Source organism: Ogataea polymorpha (assembly GCF_001664045.1).
Source record: "Ogataea polymorpha strain NCYC 495 leu1.1 chromosome Unknown OGAPOscaffold_3, whole genome shotgun sequence".
Taxonomy (NCBI): domain Eukaryota; kingdom Fungi; phylum Ascomycota; class Pichiomycetes; order Pichiales; family Pichiaceae; genus Ogataea; species Ogataea polymorpha.
This window is the reverse complement of record NW_017264700.1, coordinates 1,291,295-1,310,782: the sequence shown is the minus strand read 5'-3', so window position 1 is coordinate 1,310,782 and position 19,488 is coordinate 1,291,295. Positions and strand designations below refer to the sequence as shown.

Sequence of the window (19,488 nt, the reverse complement as noted above, 5' to 3'; positions counted from 1 at the left end):
ACCCGGCCGGAGTCTATCTTTATGGGGATTATTTAGTGAGCCTCAAGATAAGATTCGTACCGGGTTCTTTGTCTCAAGTCGCCGCTATGTCCCGGAAAACAAAAGGTTCAATTGCAGCAAAGTCTGCCAGTCTATCGGGAAATAACCACACAGGGATTCATTCGCTTCTCTCTGCTGCCATACCGGGTTTAGCCCCTGAAATGAGCTCGATCAAGAACGATCAGCTATTGCTACTGATCATGCAGTATTTAACAGATTTGGGAGGCCCGTTCAAGGACATCGCTGACCACATAAGCCAGACTACAGGCCTCCAAGTCACAGACAGCCAACTTAGAGAGTTCAGCGATTTTTTACGTGACGCCAAAGTAGACCTTGAGGGTGCAAGTTCTTTAGAATTGATAAACAACCATATAGCCCAGCTCGTGGGGGATGACTTGCAATTAGCAAGAATACAACGAGACGTCCGTGTGCTGATCAAAAAGACCTTGTTTTTAGAAAGTCTGATACTCCTTAGAAATAACAACCGAGCATTGCGAACTCTCAGAACCCTCACAGCAGACTTTCCTGACGATGAAAAGGTGGAAAGCTTGAGCAAGAATTTGAGCTCTTTGCTTGTCAGTTTTGGAGACCAGGTCGAGCTTGTTGACTCCAGCACTGAGGCTTTACTCGAGGAGCTAGGATGGCAAATTGGAGGAGACTTTCGTGCTTCGAGAGAGAGCCTTGTCAACCAGGTACTAGCGCTGCTCCCCTCGGATAAGGTTGTACCACCGAATAGACTAGCACAGCTGCTGCAACAGGCCTTGGCCTACCAGCAGCTAAACGACCCTTACTACATTCCTACGACCACCTCGTCCCATCCTCTGACCTTACTAAGAGACGCAAATACATACATGAAGGACAAGTTCCCCAAAAATCTGAAGATGCGCCTTGAGCACCATGAAAACGAGTGCTGGTTCGTTAAATACTCCAACACGGGGAAATATTTGGCCAGTGCTTCGGTTGATAAAACAATTGCTGTTTACGATACCCAAACTTACCGATTGCACAAGCACCTCATTGGTCACGACAATACGATCATCTACCTGTCGTGGTCTCGCGATGACTCCAAGCTCATCACCTCTTCTTTCGACCAGACCGTCAAGGTGTGGGATCTTGAATCGGGTAGCTGCATTGCCACCATCTCCGACCAGGATCTATTCAACTCAAATGTCCGGATCCGGTCAGTAGAGTTTTTCAAAAACAGTGACCAGTTTATCATCGGCTCACCAGACAAAAAGCTGTGCATCTTCAACTTGGACAAGGAGCTGGTATATGATTTCAAGATCTCGCACCGAATAGAAGATCTGGCTCTGGTCAACGACGAGAAGTTGCTTGTTGTGACGCACTCGTGCCAACTGATGATTTACGACATCACTTCCTCCAGCTACGAGCTTTCTAGTATCATCAATATTGAAAAACAATTGACCTCCATAACCGTTTCGCCTGACGATCCCGACCACTGTCTGATAAACGTGAAGGCAGACGAGTTACAACTTTGGAACATTTCCAAGACGTCCAGACCGTACCTCGTGAACAAATACTACGGACTCCAACAGTCGGACTACATAATTAGGGGCTGCGTTACAGATAGGAACCTTGTTCTTAGTGGTAGCGAGGACGGCCTGATTTACATTTGGAACAAAAAATTTGGAAATCTCATAGAGTGTTTGAAAGGGCACAAGTCTCTCATCAACTGCATAGACTGGAAGCCAACCGACAGTGACGACTACGAATGGGCCAGCTGTGGCGACGACGGGGTTGTGAACATCTGGGGCATTTAAGAGTCTATCCATCCTGTTCGTGTTCCAAGACGGTGGCTTCGTTGATCCCACGATCAACGTCGATTCCGTACCAAAAGACAGGGACGGCAGCGATCAGAAACACAAAGAGCAACCAGAAACATTTGCGAATATCGTGTGTTTTGTCAATGATGAGGCCCACCAAAAATGGTCCAACAATAGAAGAGCCTTTATCTGTGATGCTAAACAGCGCGAAAAACACAGACTCCTGACCCGGTGGAATCAGCATCGAGTAGAGACTTCTTGAGATCGTGGCCACGCCTCCGAGAGAGAAGCCGTACCAGATAGCCAGTACGTACATCTCCACGGCGTGGTGGAGACCCAATGACCGAATAAAAAAGCCCAAAATCCCGTATAGCGGGATTAAGGATGCCCATACGATAATCAGAATCATGGTCTGTTTGAGTCCGAGCTTGAAGTATGGTTGGATTACGTTTGGAAGCAGCACGGACCCAGCAATGGCGGATATCATTGTGAGGACGCCGATTTGAGACAGCTGCACCGTTGTCATTTGCAGATCTGACTTGGCAAACAAAATGGCCGTGGAGTTGATTGTCGTGAGCGAGTCGGAGATGATGAACCAGCCCAAAAGAAACGCCATGATGTCTTTTAGTTGCGACGCCGCTCTGGCAGCAGAGAAAAGGGTTTTGTAGCCATGCAAAATATACGCTCCCACCACGAGCATTTTATATCTTACGATATTAACGGAGTAACCTGGCTTCGATGGGTCCGGAGGCTCAATCGAGACGTGCAATTCCTTGGAAAGCCGTGGTTTCAGCAAGAACTGTATGGGCAGCTGGAAAACAAACCACCACAGTCCTACCAAACCAATAACTAGCTTCAGAGGGTAGATGAGCGAGTCTATATTTGGATTATTTCTCACATGGAGAATAACAAGCATTGTGATGATCTGCATCAGAAGAGCGGAAATATAGCCGGAGGCAGCGCAGATTCCGCTGATTTTGGACGATATTTCACCCATTCTTGCCAATTTTAAGGATTTCGATAGGTGTATCTGTCGAACCGACGGATGATTATTCACCAAGAGCGACAGAAACGAGTTTCCGCAAACATTGACTCCTCCAAACGCGCTGTTGGCCAATATCGCCAGCATCGACGCCATATAGTAGTTCCTATCGTCCACCAACCAATAACACATGGTGATCAGGCCCCCAGTGACTCCGAACCCGACAAGCATCGATTTTCTGTGGGACCCTCGATCAGCAGCTCCAGACATGGAAATCACAAGAATTGTCTGGATAAGGACCGACATTGAAAATGTATAAAGCGCGTAGGAGGAGGTGTCGATGTAAAAGCGGCCACCAAACATGGGAAGTACGCAAGAGTCGTTCTGCGAAGCGTATGTTAGTGTGCTGTTGGGGAAGTCTCCGTCTTTGGGAGGCGAGGGAATCGGAATTGTAGGGTCATGGGGCTGGTTGCAGGGTGTAATCTTGTCAATAAGTTTCACACCATTGTCTCTTGCAATTTGCTCAAGCAGCAATGGAACGTATGTGCCCACGACGCTGACGATAAACGGCTCGGCAGCCCAAGAGTAGAGACACCACCCAAATACCTCCGCACCGGTGGTAAACGGTTGGTTAATATTTTCGGGCAGAACGAGAGACGGCTCGTCGTCGGACGAAGAGTCAAGCAAAGGTTCGGTCATATCAAGACGGCAAAGGCATCCAGTGCGCTTTCGAATGCTAGTATTTAATATTTAATATTCAAATATGTATACATCTGTCAATCGTAGCCGCGGGTATTGTTCAATTCAATAAAGTGGCAAAGAAAATAAAAAACCTAAAATTCAACATGGACAGACTGCAATCGTTATTAGGTTCCAGAATGGGCGGCCTCGGAGGTGCCCAGCAGGGTGATCAGCCGGCAATTGACAACGCCGAGACTGTGTATATCTCGTCGCTTGCTCTCCTCAAGATGCTGAAGCACGGCCGTGCTGGTGTGCCGATGGAGGTGATGGGCTTAATGCTCGGCGATTTCATTGATGACTTCACCATCCACGTGGTTGACGTGTTTGCCATGCCACAGTCTGGTACAGGTGTGTCTGTGGAGGCTGTGGACGATGTTTTCCAGACTAAGATGATGGACATGCTTAAACAGACCGGCAGAGATCAGATGGTGGTGGGATGGTACCACTCACATCCTGGTTTTGGGTGCTGGCTCTCGTCCGTCGATGTCAACACACAGCAATCTTTCGAACAATTGAATCCTCGTTCTGTGGCGGTGGTGATAGATCCTATCCAATCGGTGAAGGGCAAGGTGGTGATAGATGCATTCAGATCGATCTCGTCGCAGACTTTGATGCTTGGACAGGAGCCTAGACAGACCACGTCGAATGTGGGTCTGCTCAACAAGCCAACCATTCAAGCATTGATACACGGTCTCAACAGAAATTACTACTCGCTAAACATTGATTACAGAAAGACTTCCAAAGAAACAGACATGCTTTTGAATCTGCACAAGAAGGAGTGGACTGCAGGACTGAAGCTCCATGACTATAACGAGAAACAATGTAACAATCTCGAGGCCTCAAAGAAGATGGTCAAGATCGCGAAACAATACGTCGAAAGGGTGGTGGAGGAGAAAGAGCTGACCGAGGAGCAGCTCAAGACCCGTTACGTGGGTAAGCAGGATCCTAAGAAGCATCTGGGCGAAACGGCAGAGACGCTCATTGAGGAAAATACCGTCTCCATCATTACAGGAAACGTTAATAGATTAGCTATCTAATGCATTCTGTCTATGCTATCTTTTGCCAAAATTGCAAGTACGTCTGGTTGAGGAATAGGAGGTCTTTTTCGATCGGCTTGACCTTGAGGTCGTCGATCTCAAGCCACTCGTTGCGCACCTCATCTAGAACGTGTATTTTGTAGTGAGCCTGGTCCTCTCTCTCCAGGCTGTAATTTTCGTTCTGGCCGCTGCTATACACCACGTTGGCTATGAGCTTATACACATGGGTGTCAACTTTCAGTTGCGACGGGTTGAATTTCACCACCGTTGGATTGATGTTGGATCCGTTCACGCCTGCGATTTTCTGGGTATCGTCCTTTCTTTTAATGTAGAAAGTCAGGAACTGGGGCGCTTTGGCTATTTTGTACTTTTTCGCCGCCAACAGGTCTTCAAGTGCCACCTGGGGAATCTCGAGCTTGGCACCATCTTTAAACAAAGTCACCGACGGCAGTGTCAAGGTGAGCATCCAGAATTTTGACTTTCCAGATGGAAGTTCCACCTTCCCCTGAAAAATCGACGAGATCATATTATTTTGAAGTTCTGAAACCAGTTCTTTGTGCATGTTGTTGAGTAGCCACATGAGAAAGTCCTTGGGCTCGCTTTCGTGATGAAGTGAAAATCTCTTATTAGTCGAGGAGGATACGAATTGCATTAGTTCATGGGCAGAAAGATGAGATTTGAACAGGTTTGGAGAATACATCTTTCGCACCAAAAGAGAAAGCTTGCCCACCAGCTTGGTCTTGTGGAGTTTTTCAGGATACAGTAGTAGATAGTCTCTCAATGGAGGAACGTGTGCCAGGGCCTGCAAAATTACATTCGAGTAGTCGTTTGCGCCAAAATTGCTCAGTCCAATGAACCCGGGACGGTACTCCCGGCCAGCAAGATCGCGCTTCAGTGAAGTGTCTTGATATATGTCTTTTAGGTCCTTGTATGTCGGGTTGATCTGCTGTCGAATATCGTTCAAAGAAGAGGCGGTCTGCTCGTCCAATTGGTAGTTCTCCGGCAGGATATGGAACGAGAGAGTGTCGAAATTGACAAAAACGTGGTGGTCGTCGTTTATCGAGTGCAGAAAGCATTCTGAGTCCATTGACCGGCCTCTGAAGTATTTGTTGCACACCAGACAGCCGTAGATATTGGTGCTAGACAGCGAGACACAACAAACCTTTTCATAATCGAAATCGAGGACTTTCCTGTTGATTGTGTCCAAATACAGCGACTTGTCTCGAGTCGAGATTTTCTTTCTCTCCGTGTCGGCCTCTAAACTATCCTCTATTTTTCGCTTTGTCATTTAAATTAGACGAGAAATTAAAAATAATTTTAATCTTTAATTTATTTCTTATCATGTACCCTGCGAAAGCCCACGCCAGGAAAGTGAAAGACCACTTTTTGACCAAAAAACCCAATGCCAATGCCGCGTTCTTCATCGCAGGTGCCTCGCTGAAGCTGTATCCTTACTGCGACCAGACGTCTCCTTTGAGACAAAACAGATACTTCCACTACCTTACGGGTGTGAACCAAATCAGTGGTTGTTTTGTTCTGTACAACCTTTCGACCGACAGATTGACCCTTTTTCTGCCCGATGTCGACGTTGACGACATAATGTGGAGCGGCCTGCCTCTGTTTCCCGAAGAGGCAATCAAGAAGTTCGATGTGGATGAGGTCCTCTACGCAGCCGTAGTGGACACAGTGTTGCAAGAGCTCCTGGCCAACGGAATCGAAATCTTCACTACTGACACGGAAGAGTATTCAAGCCAGAAGTTTGCGAAATACGTCACTGCCGGAGACAAGGACTTCTTCTATGCACTAGACGAGGCCCGGTTGATCAAAGACTCATTCGAGCTCGAGCTCATGCGCAAGGCTGCTAAAATTACCGACAACTCGCACCTTGCAGTCATGTCGGCCCTGCCTATAGAGAACAACGAGGGCCATATCCACGCGGAGTTTGTCTACCATGCGATTCGTCAAGGCTCCAAGTTCCAGGCTTACGATCCTATTTGCTGCTCTGGTCCATCGTGTGGCACATTGCACTACGTGAAAAACGACCAGTCTCTTGCTGGAAAGGAGAGCGTTTTGATCGATGCCGGAGCCGAGTGGGAGTGTTATGCGTCCGACGTGACCAGATGCTTCCCGCTCAGCGGAGTGTGGACCAAAGAGCATCTGGAGATCTACAAGGCTGTGCTGGAGATGCAGAACGAGTGCATGAAGAGAATCAGGCCTGGCACACACTGGGACGACTTACAGCTGCTGGCGCACAAAGTGCTGATCAGAAACTTCCTCAAGCTCGGCCTGTTCAGGGGAGACGAGGAGGACATTTTCCAGTCTGGCGTGTCTGCCAGCTTCTTCCCTCATGGACTTGGCCACCTTCTGGGCATGGACACCCATGACGTGGGCGGGAACCCAAACTACAATGACCCGAATCCAATGCTGCGGTATCTGCGGCTGCGCAGAAAGCTGGAGCCGGGCATGGTGGTGACGAACGAGCCGGGGATCTACTTTTCTCCGTTCCTTATGGAGCCTGCGCTGAAAAACCCAAACACCAGCAAATATATTTGCAAGGAAGCAGTGGACAAGTACATGTACATTGGGGGAGTGCGCATTGAGGATGACGTGGTGGTGACTGCGAACGGCCATGAAGTGCTCACGAAAATCACGAGCGACCCGCACGAGATCGCCCAAATCATCCAGAAGGGGCTGGCCAAGGGTCGTTCCGGCTTCCATGTTGTAGTTTAATACAGCTAGCTATACACCGCATCTAAACACGTTAGATCGCTGGTGGCGGAGCTGGATGGTCTCCTTGCGCTCGAGAATGTTCAGAGCCTTTTCCAGCGCCGCCAGCGAGTAGCTGCCCTTCTCAACAAACTGTCTTCTGAGCGTCGCGTACGACGTGGACCAGCCAAGCGGCAGTCTGCGCTTGATCTCGCTCTCGATCTTGTGGATCTCCGACGTTATCTGCGCGTTGTCGGAGTTTCCTTCGTGGACGGCGTCCATCGTGGACGCGTTGAACAGCCGAATCGCCTCCTCGACGTGTCTCTCTGTAGCGACAGGCGACAGTTCTAGCTTGGCCAGCGCCTCGGTGATCCGGATAATGGCCTCGAGCTGCCGGATGGTGATTGGGATAGACGACCGCTCGGTCGAGTGCGACTCCTTGTTTTTCACCTCTTTCCGGATTCCAACAAAGTGTGACGACAGCATCTCGCTCGCCTCATACGACAACCGTGGCGCGCACTTGACCTTGCAGTACTGGATGTACCGCTTCATCTTCTCCAGCGGGATCTCGCCCTCGACCTGCGTCTCGGCAGACCCGCCGTTCGTGTGGATATTCATCACGTGATGCGCAATGGCCTCGTCGCGCTGCTGGTTGTGCTCGTCCTTGACGATGAAAATCATGTCGAAACGCGACAAGATTGTAGTTTGAAAGTCAATGTTCTCGCCCGGCGACTTCATGTCGTCGTAGCGGCCAAATATCGGGTTCGCTGCCGCCAACACCGACGTCCTCGAGTTCAGCACCGTTGTGATGCCCGCCTTGGCAATCGAGATCGTCTGCTGCTCCATGGCCTCGTGGATCGCCACACGGTCCTCATCGCGCATTTTGTCGAACTCGTCAATGCACACCACACCCCCGTCCGCAAGCACCATCGCTCCTCCTTCCAGATAAAAGTCTCTCGTTGTTGGGTCTCGCTGCACCGACGCCGTCAGACCAGCCGCAGACGATCCTTTACCAGATGTATATAGCGAGATCGGCGACACTTTCTCCACAAACTTGAGAAGCTGCGACTTGGCCGTGCCGGGATCTCCCAGCAGCAGCACATTGATGTCTCCTCTGAGACGCATGCCGTCCGGCAGTATCTTCTTCGAACCGCCCATCAATAAACACACAATGGCCTTTTTTATGTCGGCGTTGCCGTAAATCGATGGCGCAATCGAGTTAGAAAACCGCTCATACAGGTTTGGCGACCGAGCCAGCGACAGAAACTCTTCCTCCTCCTCCTCAGAGAAAACAGAGCTCAGACCTCCCGTCTGTGCGTCGCGGTCCGTCTGGATGCCCAAAACGTTCATGTACGGGTTTCTGATGGCGACGTTGTTGGCAGAAGGCCCGTTTCGGACCTTGGCTTGGTAGATCGAGTAGATTCCAACCACGTCGCACCGCGTGCCTGGAATGACCCTGTTACACAAGTTTCTGTCGACGCTCAACAAAATGTGTCTGGGCATCTCTCCGATCGGCACCATGTCAGTGGTTTCCTGAAGCTTGAGCACCTGCTGGTCAATGAACACGGATTTGTCGTGGACAATGATGTATGGGTCGGGAGGACACTGATTTTTTTCTCCGTTAGGCTGCTGAGCGCTTTGACACGATTTGGGCGTCTGGATGGCGCCAAAAGATGAGCCAACCTTCATTTTCATCGTGTGTCTGCACGAGCGGCACATCAGAGTAACATCGGTGGCCTTGGAGTGGAGGGTGGACGCGGAAATCACGATTCCCGAGATCTTGACGATTTTCGAGATATGTTCAGAGTCCAAGTTTCTGATCGAGAGCCTGTTGTCGTTGGAAAGCAGAATCAGCTGGCAGGTGGGGAAACTGGCGGGCGTTTCCTCGTGGGAAATGAAAATGATTCTTCTCGCAATCTCGGTGATGGCCCTTTCGAACAAGGGGACCATTTCTGACGGGTCGTCCATCAGTTTCTTATTGAGTTCATCATTATAGCTAATCAGATGCTCGTTGTGCACCGTGAGCTGGTATTGTTTAACAAGGATATTTTCTCTGAGCTGATCTCTGTAGATGAATTGATTGTCGACTCTAAACTCGAGAATGAACCGTTTAAATGCTTTGATGACCTCGCTGAACTGGTCTTCGCTGGCTGCTTCTCCAGGAAGCACTGAGGTAGTGTAAATATCTGCTCGTTCAAAAGACATGAGAAGAAACAAGGGGGTAGATTTTTTTCTTACACGTCCGTAACAAATTAATTATCCCTTTTCAGAAGTGTAATTACGCGTAACAACCGTAAACCGGCTGGCGATGAATATCTGAATTTTTTTTTAATTTAAATTTTTTGCAAATGTAGAGATGTATTGATAAAATTTTAAACAGTTTTATTTATTGTTTATTGCTTGTTGTTTGTTTGAAACGCAATAAAAATGGCGCAAGATAAGCAAACATCGGGCACAGAGCCGTCGACGGAGCCGAAGTCGCCGGTAATCGATCCTCAGATCACCAAGGAGCTCGACCACGAACACATAGACCAGCAACAGCTGGAGCTGCTCACCTCTCAGCTTCCTGGGTTTCGATTTGATAACATCGAGCAGCTCAATGACGAGGAGCTGAATATTCATTTCCAGAAAATTATCGGCGACCAAGAAGAGCACAAGGATGACAAAGACGGCAGCAAGCCGGAGGATGTAAACAGCGAGAAGGAATCACAACAACCAGAGGACGAAACACAGCTCAAATCGCATTCTGAGGCCGGAGCTGATAATAAAGAGAACAAGCCGGAGGACCGTAACTTGGACCCTACTTTGTCAATGTTGTCTGGGGAGACGACGACTTTCAAAGGCCTGTCCATTCCTAATAACTCGGAGCTGGTGCGAGAGACCACAGAGTCTCCAGCTTTGCGTGCATACCGCGAGCTGGTTCAGAGCCAGCAAACCCAGACTGGCCTGGTTGACGTTGTCCATGCTCAGCTAGCAGCTCTTCCGTTGACGTTCACCGCCCCATCGAATCTCTCTTTCAACATCCAGCTACTGATTAACACGTTGCCTGTGTTGGACAACTTGGCGACACAGATATTACGAATCATCTCCCAAGGGCCTTACCAAAAGATCATGGAACTGGTTTCCAATCGCGAGTCTTTTGCAGGCATTGCGTTTGGAAATCTAATCGAGCTTTTTGAGACCACAAAGCGGGTGTATAATTCCGAGGAAAGTCCGTTCTTCACGGTGGAAAATGTCACTTTTGGCCTGTGGAAGTACGGTGAGGCTGCGCCCGAGTTTTTCCGCGGCAAGGAAGACACAATAGAGGGTACGTTGCGCAAGGTGAATCTCGCGACTTTCCTTCTTGCGACGCTGGGACTGATTGACCTGGGGTTTTTCTTTCTGAACGAGGCGTTTCTCGACGTGTTCTGTCCGCCGCAGAACTTGGATCCGACGCGATCGCTGTCCAACCTCAAACAGGACAACACCCTGCAGTCCACCCTGTTAAGCTCGTCGTACCCCTTCGCACAGAGCAGCAGGGCCCCGAACAATCAGACCAAGTTTCTCAAATCGCATGCTATTTTATTCTTAGAGCTAAAAACACAGGCTTTCATTTCTGCCATCGAGTTGGGCGATCGTTCTAAGGAGGAAATCCTCAAGGATCTGTTCCCGGATAATCTGGATGAAATCTTGTTGAAACGCAAGCAACCTGACTTCGATACCTCGAAACATACCATTGTGCGCAACTCGACGCTTTTCACGCCGGCAGAGCTGGACTTTCTGGCCAGATGCGACTCCAGAAGGGATAATCTCATGAACATGAAGGCGGACGATTCGCTCATGGAAAAGTACGAGTGGATAAAGTTCTTGAACGATCTCCTGGACTATGTGTCCAAAAACGTGGGTTTTTTGATTTGGGGGCCAAAGGGAAAGATCACAAAGGAGCTTACGAGATTGCGGCTCAACACAGACTCTGCCGGGAAAAAACGACAGTTCGAGGGTGACAACAAAGAGCCAGGCGAGAGCACGTCTGAACCCGAGCAAAAGACCAAAAAAGCCAGAAGCTACCGACAAAACAGACCAACAACGTTCAGAAGAGTCTGGAGCCAAGAAGAAGAAGAAGCACTGAGGAACGGGCTGAAGCTCAAGGGAACGCAATGGACGGCCATTTTAGAGCTTTACGGGCCTGGCGGGTCTATCAGCGAGGCTTTAAAGAACAGAACGACGTTGCAACTCAAGGACAAGGCCAGAAACTGGAAGATGTACTATTTGAAGAACGGACTGGAGCTTCCTGATTATTTGGTGAAGGTCACAGGAGAGCCAGACAGAAACTACTCGCACGACTCGAACAGGGCAGCTACGAAGGTGGAAAGACCAAAGGCCGGAACTCGGCACGCAAACATTCAGACAACCGCTACTAAAACTACGCAGACAGAAGAAGCTGGAGCGAAAAAGCACGAGGAAGGAGGCGACCCCAGCTACGAGGACATCATCAACAACTTATTTGGGGCGAACGCCGAGCGTGCGAAGGGCAACCAAAAGGGCTCGTCGACGTCGCGCACTGACAACCCTGAGGATGCCACGAATGAACTCAAGGACCTGGTGGCCCAGGCGTTCGAGTCGTGATTTTTCTAGAAGCCTCTGGTTATGTAACCCGGACACCACATGTACTATTAGGTGAAAAAAATATCAAAAAAAATATTAAGCACTTATAATAAGATAGCATTGATTAATCTATGAACAGCGTCTTAAAAGTCAGATTGTTGCCTCGTCGGCTGATCTGGAACGTCGAGTCGCGCTATGTGAGACATACCAGGCCTCTCGCTTTCCGCGGAATAAGAAGCGCGTGCAGAGAATTCCATAGTAGCAGGCCCACCCAGCTGGAAGATCCGTACAAGACGTTGGGAGTTAGCCAGAGTGCCTCTCCCTCTGAAATCAAAAAGGCATACTATAAGCTTGCAAAGAAATACCATCCAGATGTCAATAAGGAGGAAGGAGCGGAAAAGAAGTTCCACCAGTTGCAAGAGGCATACGACATATTAAGCGATCCACAGAAAAAACAGCAATACGACCAATTTGGAGCCGCCGCGTTCGATCCAAATGCCGGCGGTGGATCCACCGGTTTTGGCGGAGCGCACGGGGGCAACCCATTCGCTGGTTTCCAGGGCGGGTTCCAAGGTGGCAATCCATTTGAAGGGTTTGGATTCAATTTCGAGGACCTGTTTGGAGGCATGGGCGGCGGCAGACAACGTGGGGTTCAGCATTTCCAGGGAGAGGATGTGGAGGTGTTGAAGACAATTTCGTTCCGCGAGGCCATTTTCGGAACCCGTACCACGATCGATTACAGAGCGGTGTGTCAGTGTGACGCATGTTCCGGCTCAGGCCTGAAGCGGAACCGTAAAAAGAGCACGTGCAGGAGCTGTGACGGAACGGGATCGCAGGTGTACCAATTGCAAGCTGGCTTCCAGATGGCGTCCACGTGCAAGGCCTGTGGAGGCAGCGGAGTATTTATCAATCCCTCGGACGCATGTTCGAGCTGTCACGGCGAGGGAGTTGTGGATCAGCACAGACAGACAGAGGTGAACCTGCCGAAGGGTATCAAGGACGGGTCGAGGATCCGTGTGAGCGGCGCCGGCAACGCTCCTCATACTACAACGTCGAAGGGCACTGTTCTGAGCAACGGTGACCTGATCATCAGAATCAAGGTGGCTCCAGACCCGGAGTTTGTGAGAGACGGCATAAATGTGATTTATAACTGCAAAATCGCCATGACGACGGCAGCCCTGGGAGGAACCGTGGAAATACCAACTCTCGAGGGCCAGAAGGTGAAGATCAAGATTCCTGCGGGATCGGAGCACGGAAAGGTAATCACGATTCCAGAGAGGGGTGTTCCGTACGCGGGCAACAGAAGAGGCGACCTCCGGGTGGTGCTGAACGTTGCTCCGTTGAGGCCGCAGAATGCTACGCAGACGGCGTTGTTGGAGGCTCTTGCGGACGCATTTGGCGATAACACGGCAAATAGAATGGATCCTAGCTGGAAGCCGCTGGAGAACGTTAACAAGGAGTCCTCGGCAGATGCCAACTGCGAGCATCCGTCGAACCTGAGACGGATCGAGTCCTTCCTAAGCAATGCGTTCAAGAAGATTCTGAACAAAGACGATAAATAATGACTAACGTGTACATACTGCAAGCAACTCCCCGTAGACGTTCTGGCCAGAGGACAATAGGATTGTTCACTCCGCAGCCAAGCCCCTACATTCTCAAACACGTCTCTGCGACACGCTTCTGCTGCACCGCCTGGTTATATTTAGTAGTTTCCATATATGGAAGGAGGTAAAGAAATCACCGCATCTTATAATTTTACGAATTTCCGCGAGTTTCACCTCTTGCTGCCTCCATGTTTCCTCCCTCGCTCCTGGAGGTGATCCAAGAGTCCTTTGAGGACGTTCCACTGGATGAGACCTTGTCGCGGTCCACCACGGCACGCTCTTTGCCCCGAAAGCGAGCCGTTCAGGGCCCCAGCACCGCAGAGAGCAGCTCGCAAGACGGCTTGGTGATTACGCCGTCCCAGCGGCTGCGATTGAGCCAAAAGAAGCGAGCCATGGCCGCCGAGATGATGAAGCGGTCGTCTGTGCTCGATACCTCCGACTTTCTGTCGGATGATGAGCTTCCCGACGACCTTATAGTGTATAACGTGCCGTACACGCGGCCGCTCCGGTCACTGTCGCAACACGAGCAGGCGTACCGGCCATCACCGCTGCGGCCGCTGCGCAAATACGGCTCTGTGTCGAGTTTTTCGAGCTTTGGCTCGCCCAAGACGCGCGCGTCCTCGATCTTCAGTGCTTCTTCCGATTTATCGGAGCTGAGTCTGCTGGAGGACGACTCAAAGTTTAGTGACGACGCGTGTATGCTCACTCTGAGCGAAGACCCGCTCGTGAACGAGTCGCTCGAGCGCATCGCGATGCTCAACAGCTACAAGCATCTTTCTGCGCCAACCACGTCCAAGGAGAAGCTAAACTACCTGACGGTGACGAGACAGACCAACCTGCCGCCTAAAGACCCGCGTGAGGCTTCTAAGCACACCAGAGACTACCAGCAGCTGCTGCAGACGCAGATTGACCAGGAACAGAAAAAAATGGCGGAGAGGAAGCGACAGCTCGAGCAGCAGGCCAAGCAGACGGAAAAAGACCGTGCCGCGTGGCGCGCCGTGTTGCGCAACTACGACAGCCTCGTGTGCTTGGCAGAGACACGGGAGCTGTGGTGGCGCGGCGTGCCGGCAGACTTGCGCGTCAACGTGTGGATTAGACAGATGGGCCGGACGGAGCTGACCGACTGCGAGATTGTGCGCTATCTGAACGACGCAGATGATATTATCAACAAGGCGTGCGATTTCAAGGTGCAACGGCCCGACCCGAAGGAATTTGCCTTGCAGAACAACAAAAACATCCAGCTGATTAAGAGCGTCGAGAAGTACTCCGACCTGATCCAGCAGGCTTTTCCCAACCTTCTAATATTCCAATTCGGACAGGCGTTCGACTCGATTCTCAAGGTGATGCTTGCGTTCAACTTGCACCAGCGCGAGTCGGGCAACCGGCAGTTCCAGCAGATCCAGCTCACAAACCTGGTAAATCTTATCTGCGTGCTCTACTACAACTTGCGCGACGAAAAACTGACTCTGCGCATGTTTGTGAATTTGGTGTCGAAAAAACTCATTTTCCATCTTCTGGTGGACACAAACAACGAGTACTTAGAGGACATTGCGGGCCAGTTCGACAAGTTCCTTGCGAAAACAAGCCCTGCCATCCACGCGCATTTCAAAGCGGTCGGCTTGCAACCGCTCACCGTCATCGCCAACACTGTGCCCAGTCTCTTCTCCAAATGTCTCAATATGGACGTGTGCAGCCGGCTTGTCGACATATACATCTTCGAGGGCGACACGTTCCCGCTGCGCGTGCTGCTCGCGCTGATCCGCAAAATTCAATATAAATTATTGGGCTCCAAAGAAGAGATTTGCAACGTGCTGGGCCACGAGTGTCTGGCGCATCTAAACAGATCCGAAAAATATGCATACAGGTATTTGGACGTCGGCGACGCTAGAGAGTTCATCGCGGATGTCCGCACGGTGCTGCGCCGCCAAAGCGTACCACAATGATACCTTCCTATATTATGTAATATACGTACATATTCTACAAACGTCACTGGCAGCTTTGCACTTTTTCAAGCAGGTTCTTGCCGTCTTCGGCCGTCTTGACGCGCGCGATATACGTCTCGAGCTTGCCGTCGGGCAAAAACGTTGGGATCCGCATCGAGTTGCCCTTTCCAATCAGCTCGTACTTGACGTCCTTCAAAATAGCCACGTTCAGCAGCACGTTCATGCTGCCCTCGGACCGCACCAGAATCCGCGACTTGCCCGTGTCTGTGTTCTTTAGCACCTTGAGCTCGCCCAGCCCGATCGACTTGTACGGATCCGCCTTGTCAGCCGCGTCAAACCTGAGCACCTTGGATTTTTTCGTGTACAAAACCGTCTCGTTTTCCTCGCCGGTTTTCGTGTCCACCTTCTGTGTCAGCTTGACAACGGCAAAGTCACCCTTGACGTCTTCGTTCTGCACCTCGTCGTCGTCGTTGGCAGCTTCGTCCTTGGATTCTTCTGGTTTCGGCGCAGAAAAGTTGAAGTTGAACGTAGAGCTAGCAGGAGCAGTGTCCTGCGACTTGGATGCAAAATTGAACGGATTGGACACGGCAGGCGTTTGTGCGGGCTGCGACGAGAAGTTGAACCCATTCGAAGGGGCGGAGAATGAGAAAGCAGGCTTGGCCGGCTCGGAGAAGGCAGAAGAGCCAAACGAAAATGTTGGTTTTTGATCCGGTTTTTGGTCCGGTTTTTGGTGCGGCTTCTGCTCTTCTTTGGTCTCCTTTGGCATGCTGAACGAGAATGCTGGTGTTGCTGCTGGTGCCGCTGCTGGTGTCTTTGAACTTTCCTGCTTTTCCTGTTTTTCAGCTGGCTCTGGCTGGCTGCCAAACGAGAACGCCGGAGCAGCTGTCTGACCAAACGAAAACTTAGGAGTCTCTTTGGTCTGCGTCTGGCCAAAAGTAAACGCTGGCTTATCCTCCTTTTTATCCTTCTCCTCTTTCGTCGGCAGCTTGAACACATCATCTTTGATCTGTGTGCCTCCAGGAAGTTGGAACTTTGGGCCTTCTATCTTGACGTCATCATCCGAATCCGAGTCCGGAGGCGGAGCCTGGCCGAACTTGAATCCGTAGTTCTTTGATTTAGGCAGCGTGTCAAGCTTGAACGCTGGTCCTTTTATTTCCACCGGCTTTTCCTCCTCTTCCTCGGCTTCCGCAGGCTTGTTATCACCAAAACTGAACTGCGGGTTCTTCACCTCGCCGACCTTCACGTCCACTTTCGGCACCTCTGCCTTTTTCACTGCAATTTTATTATTCACCACCTTGTCGTAATACTCATTGTACTTGGACAAAATGGGACGCAAGTCTGCAATAGGGTTCTTCTGAATAGCGTTGTTGACGGCCTCCAAAAACAGAGCATTCAAGGATTTAAACTGTGTAGGCTGGTCGTTGATAACCTCCTCGGTGGGCTTTGAGAATGCAACCGTATTGGCTGGTTTACTAGATTGTTCCGTGGCGGAGGCCCCGAGGAAACCAAAAGCTCCGCCAACTTTGGGCTCCGGCTTAGAGCCGTTCACAGCCTTGAGCCGCGGCTTCAACTTGGCAATAGGCCGCGAGGCCATCACGTCCGCAGAAGCACGCTTGGCTCCCTCGAACACTTCCTCGTCGCTGTCGTAGTCTTCGGCAAGAGCTGCGTCTGCCGTGAGCTGAGATTTGCTTCTTTTAGCCATGGTGATTCCACAAAACACGAAGCAGTTGACCTGTACACAAACACGAGGCTCTAGCGCGTTTTAAGTAGGGTATTAGTTTCAACTGCGAAACAAGTTTGGAGCACACCGGCTGGCTGGTGTAGGGAGGTGGGGCGATCCGGCTGGAAATCTGGACTCGGCAAAAGTGTCACCTGACTTGCACGCGGGCTGGAGAATTCTGCTTATCTAAGCCAGGTTAAAATTTTCAAAACCGTCTAAATTATTTCGATAGCCAACATATAACACAAGGTAGGTGGATTATCGACATTCGCCGCTAACACGCTAGATGCCTCCAAAAGTTCAACAATCCAAGGCAGCCAAGGCCGCAGCCGCTCTTGCTGGTGGTAAGAAGTCCAAGAAGAAGTGGTCCAAGGGAAAGGTTAAGGACAAGGCCCAGCACGTTGTTGTGCTGGACCAGGAGAAGTACGACAGAATCATGAAGGAGGTGCCAACTTACAGATTTGTGTCTGTTTCTATCTTGGTCGACAGATTGAAGGTCGGTGGTTCCGTCGCCAGAGTTGCTCTTAAGCAGCTTGAGGAGGAGGGTGTGATCAAACCTGTGCTCAAGCATTCCAAGCAATACATCTACACTCGTGCTACGGCCGAGTAGACAGACTAGTATAGTATAATACATGATGCAGAAGTGTTGTAGTACGGTCACAGAGATCTCCAACTCAGGGCGACTTCATCTGGCGTCCTCTTGGACGCGCTTAGCTGCTGACCTGCGGCTGTCCCATTGCCAAATACTACTCTCTCACGGCTTCAAATAATTCACATAAATGCCGATGCGAAAAATTTTACCTCAAAAATATACTGTAAGTACTGATGATGATTGTTCCCCAGAACACTTCGTTGGCGAATAATCTCCGATTCAATGAGCCGTGAAAACATGCATCACCATCTGAAACAGTACTGACCTCCAGGTTTGGTTGACGTGTTTAGGAGAACACCTCAATGAGACAGCCACAGGCATTCTATGATGAATACTACTTCAGTTCTGCTTCTGAACAAGTCTGAAGACAACACAGTTTACCAAAGCTCAAGTTTCTGACGAGTGTCTTGCGTCTCATTGTATGTAGTTACATGTAGTTACACGGCCAAGTATTGGGACTCGAACTTGCTCTGTTTCTCGCTCAGGAATTTCTTCACCTCGTCCCAGGCCTCCAAAATTGTCGGGTTTTTCTGCTTCGACATCAACGTGTCCAGCTTGCTGATCACCGAGTAAACAAAGAATCTGTTGTCTTCGCTGTGAAGCAGTCTGAGCCAGTAGAACATGGCGTAGCTGACGAGGCCAAAGCCGGAGTTTCCTTTCATGCACAACGTGTCGAAGGTGAGCAGCACAAATAGGAACAGTTCGTTGTAGATGATGGTTTTCTTGAAAACCGGCTCCAATCTGAGCAATGGCTTGATCTTGAAATGGTTGGAAAGCTGCAGCGTAGCAATCAAAAGATACGGTAGCAGCTTGAAGAAAGACGACCATCCCAAGAACCAGTGCACCGACAGAACCAGATACTGGAAATTTTCTGTTGTCATGAGAGTGAAATAAGACGGAAGCGATTTCCTATTAAAATGAGACGCAATGGCCACGCTGTAGCTGATCCAGACACCTACCCACGCAAGTCTGTAGCCGACAAAGGCCACCCACGACTTGTGCGATTTGCGGACGACATAGTAGCAGAGGTAGATGAACCCGAAAAGCAACGTGCTGACATGTCCAGCGAGCCACGCATATTTCAGAATTGGCTGTGGCTGGGCAGCCTTTCTGCGTAGCTTCCTATTCTTCTTGCTCGAGAGTGGCATCTGAGGCTTGGCCGTGCCGTTAGGCAGCGATTGAGAAGACATGGTGTTAGCAATAACAACTGAAATTTGAGGCAGGTACAATTTCGGTCTGGGGTGTAGTTGTGCTTCGCCAGGAATAGGGTGCTCTGCAGCTTTCTTTAGACCGAAACCCAATAAATGAGGGCTCGCCGATGTTGATGGAGTGTATGCGGAGCACAATAGTACACGGGGGACGGTGGATGATCAGACAGACTAGTGCTATTTTTAGGATCAATTCGGCTACTGCATTGACGACTTCGTGGTTGCATCTGGCAAAGTTACTATAACAGCTCTGATGGAGAGTTGCTGCAATGGGCGCTGACAAATCACCGTGACATTGCACTGACGACAGCCATACGCTAGCGCTCCAGAACACGGCAGTTTTCGGCCCTGCAAAAATCCTCCTGCAAGTCAGAGCTACGTACCTGGCCACTTCCAAAATCGTCCCAATTACACGGAATTGGCCTCACAAGGACCGCCGTAAAATGCTCTAAGAAATTCCAACACCGACCACTGCCCCCCCCACATAT

General features: G+C 50.2%; 12 protein-coding genes across 12 annotated transcripts; 7 read left to right on the top strand and 5 right to left on the bottom strand.

Annotated features, from left to right (window-relative positions):
- Positions 1-164: 164 nt before the first annotated feature.
- OGAPODRAFT_76352 (uncharacterized protein) lies at positions 165-3,520 on the bottom strand. The gene has a single exon (XM_018356165.1). It carries the CDS (start codon positions 3,502-3,504, stop codon positions 1,825-1,827), a length of 1,680 nt encoding a protein of 559 aa, XP_018211817.1. The 5' UTR covers positions 3,505-3,520; the 3' UTR covers positions 165-1,824.
- OGAPODRAFT_16370 (uncharacterized protein) lies at positions 165-3,520 on the top strand. The gene has a single exon (XM_018354379.1). The coding sequence runs from the start codon at positions 201-203 to the stop codon at positions 1,818-1,820; it is 1,620 nt and encodes a 539-aa protein (XP_018211816.1). The 5' UTR covers positions 165-200; the 3' UTR covers positions 1,821-3,520.
- Positions 3,521-3,647: 127 nt separating this feature from the next.
- OGAPODRAFT_16369 (uncharacterized protein) lies at positions 3,648-4,606 on the top strand (the record flags this gene model as incomplete). The annotated part of the gene is made up of 1 exon (XM_018354378.1): positions 3,648-4,606. The coding sequence occupies one exon, from the start codon at positions 3,651-3,653 to the stop codon at positions 4,581-4,583; it is 933 nt and encodes a 310-aa protein (XP_018211815.1). The 3' UTR covers positions 4,584-4,606.
- OGAPODRAFT_93832 (uncharacterized protein) lies at positions 4,594-5,871 on the bottom strand (the record flags this gene model as incomplete). Its single annotated transcript, XM_018357419.1, has 1 exon — positions 4,594-5,871. One exon carries the CDS (start codon positions 5,869-5,871, stop codon positions 4,594-4,596), a length of 1,278 nt encoding a protein of 425 aa, XP_018211814.1.
- Positions 5,872-5,924: 53 nt separating this feature from the next.
- OGAPODRAFT_99928 (uncharacterized protein) lies at positions 5,925-8,947 on the top strand (the record flags this gene model as incomplete). The annotated part of the gene is made up of 1 exon (XM_018358111.1): positions 5,925-8,947. One exon carries the CDS (start codon positions 5,925-5,927, stop codon positions 7,311-7,313), a length of 1,389 nt encoding a protein of 462 aa, XP_018211813.1. The 3' UTR covers positions 7,314-8,947.
- Positions 5,934-9,497, bottom strand: OGAPODRAFT_99924 (uncharacterized protein; the record flags this gene model as incomplete). Its single annotated transcript, XM_018358110.1, has 1 exon — positions 5,934-9,497. The coding sequence occupies one exon, from the start codon at positions 9,492-9,494 to the stop codon at positions 7,323-7,325; it is 2,172 nt and encodes a 723-aa protein (XP_018211812.1). The 3' UTR covers positions 5,934-7,322.
- A 219-nt stretch (positions 9,498-9,716) lies between these two features.
- Positions 9,717-11,941, top strand: OGAPODRAFT_93829 (uncharacterized protein; the record flags this gene model as incomplete). Its single annotated transcript, XM_018357417.1, has 1 exon — positions 9,717-11,941. One exon carries the CDS (start codon positions 9,717-9,719, stop codon positions 11,892-11,894), a length of 2,178 nt encoding a protein of 725 aa, XP_018211811.1. The 3' UTR covers positions 11,895-11,941.
- Positions 11,942-11,976: 35 nt separating this feature from the next.
- OGAPODRAFT_76346 (uncharacterized protein) lies at positions 11,977-13,452 on the top strand. Its single transcript, XM_018356164.1, has one exon. It carries the CDS (start codon positions 12,005-12,007, stop codon positions 13,433-13,435), a length of 1,431 nt encoding a protein of 476 aa, XP_018211810.1. The 5' UTR covers positions 11,977-12,004; the 3' UTR covers positions 13,436-13,452.
- Positions 13,453-13,665: 213 nt separating this feature from the next.
- OGAPODRAFT_93827 (uncharacterized protein) lies at positions 13,666-17,187 on the top strand (the record flags this gene model as incomplete). Its single annotated transcript, XM_018357416.1, has 1 exon — positions 13,666-17,187. The coding sequence occupies one exon, from the start codon at positions 13,666-13,668 to the stop codon at positions 15,418-15,420; it is 1,755 nt and encodes a 584-aa protein (XP_018211808.1). The 3' UTR covers positions 15,421-17,187.
- OGAPODRAFT_16367 (uncharacterized protein) lies at positions 15,413-17,187 on the bottom strand. The gene has a single exon (XM_018354377.1). It carries the CDS (start codon positions 17,120-17,122, stop codon positions 15,464-15,466), a length of 1,659 nt encoding a protein of 552 aa, XP_018211809.1. The 5' UTR covers positions 17,123-17,187; the 3' UTR covers positions 15,413-15,463.
- A 238-nt stretch (positions 17,188-17,425) lies between these two features.
- OGAPODRAFT_16366 (uncharacterized protein) lies at positions 17,426-17,780 on the top strand (the record flags this gene model as incomplete). Its single annotated transcript, XM_018354376.1, has 1 exon — positions 17,426-17,780. A coding segment is annotated over one exon (325 nt), but the record flags the coding sequence as incomplete, so codon positions are not given.
- A 393-nt stretch (positions 17,781-18,173) lies between these two features.
- On the bottom strand, positions 18,174-19,472 carry OGAPODRAFT_16364 (uncharacterized protein). Its single transcript, XM_018354375.1, has one exon. It carries the CDS (start codon positions 18,980-18,982, stop codon positions 18,230-18,232), a length of 753 nt encoding a protein of 250 aa, XP_018211806.1. The 5' UTR covers positions 18,983-19,472; the 3' UTR covers positions 18,174-18,229.
- Between the last annotated feature and the right edge of the window lie 16 nt (positions 19,473-19,488).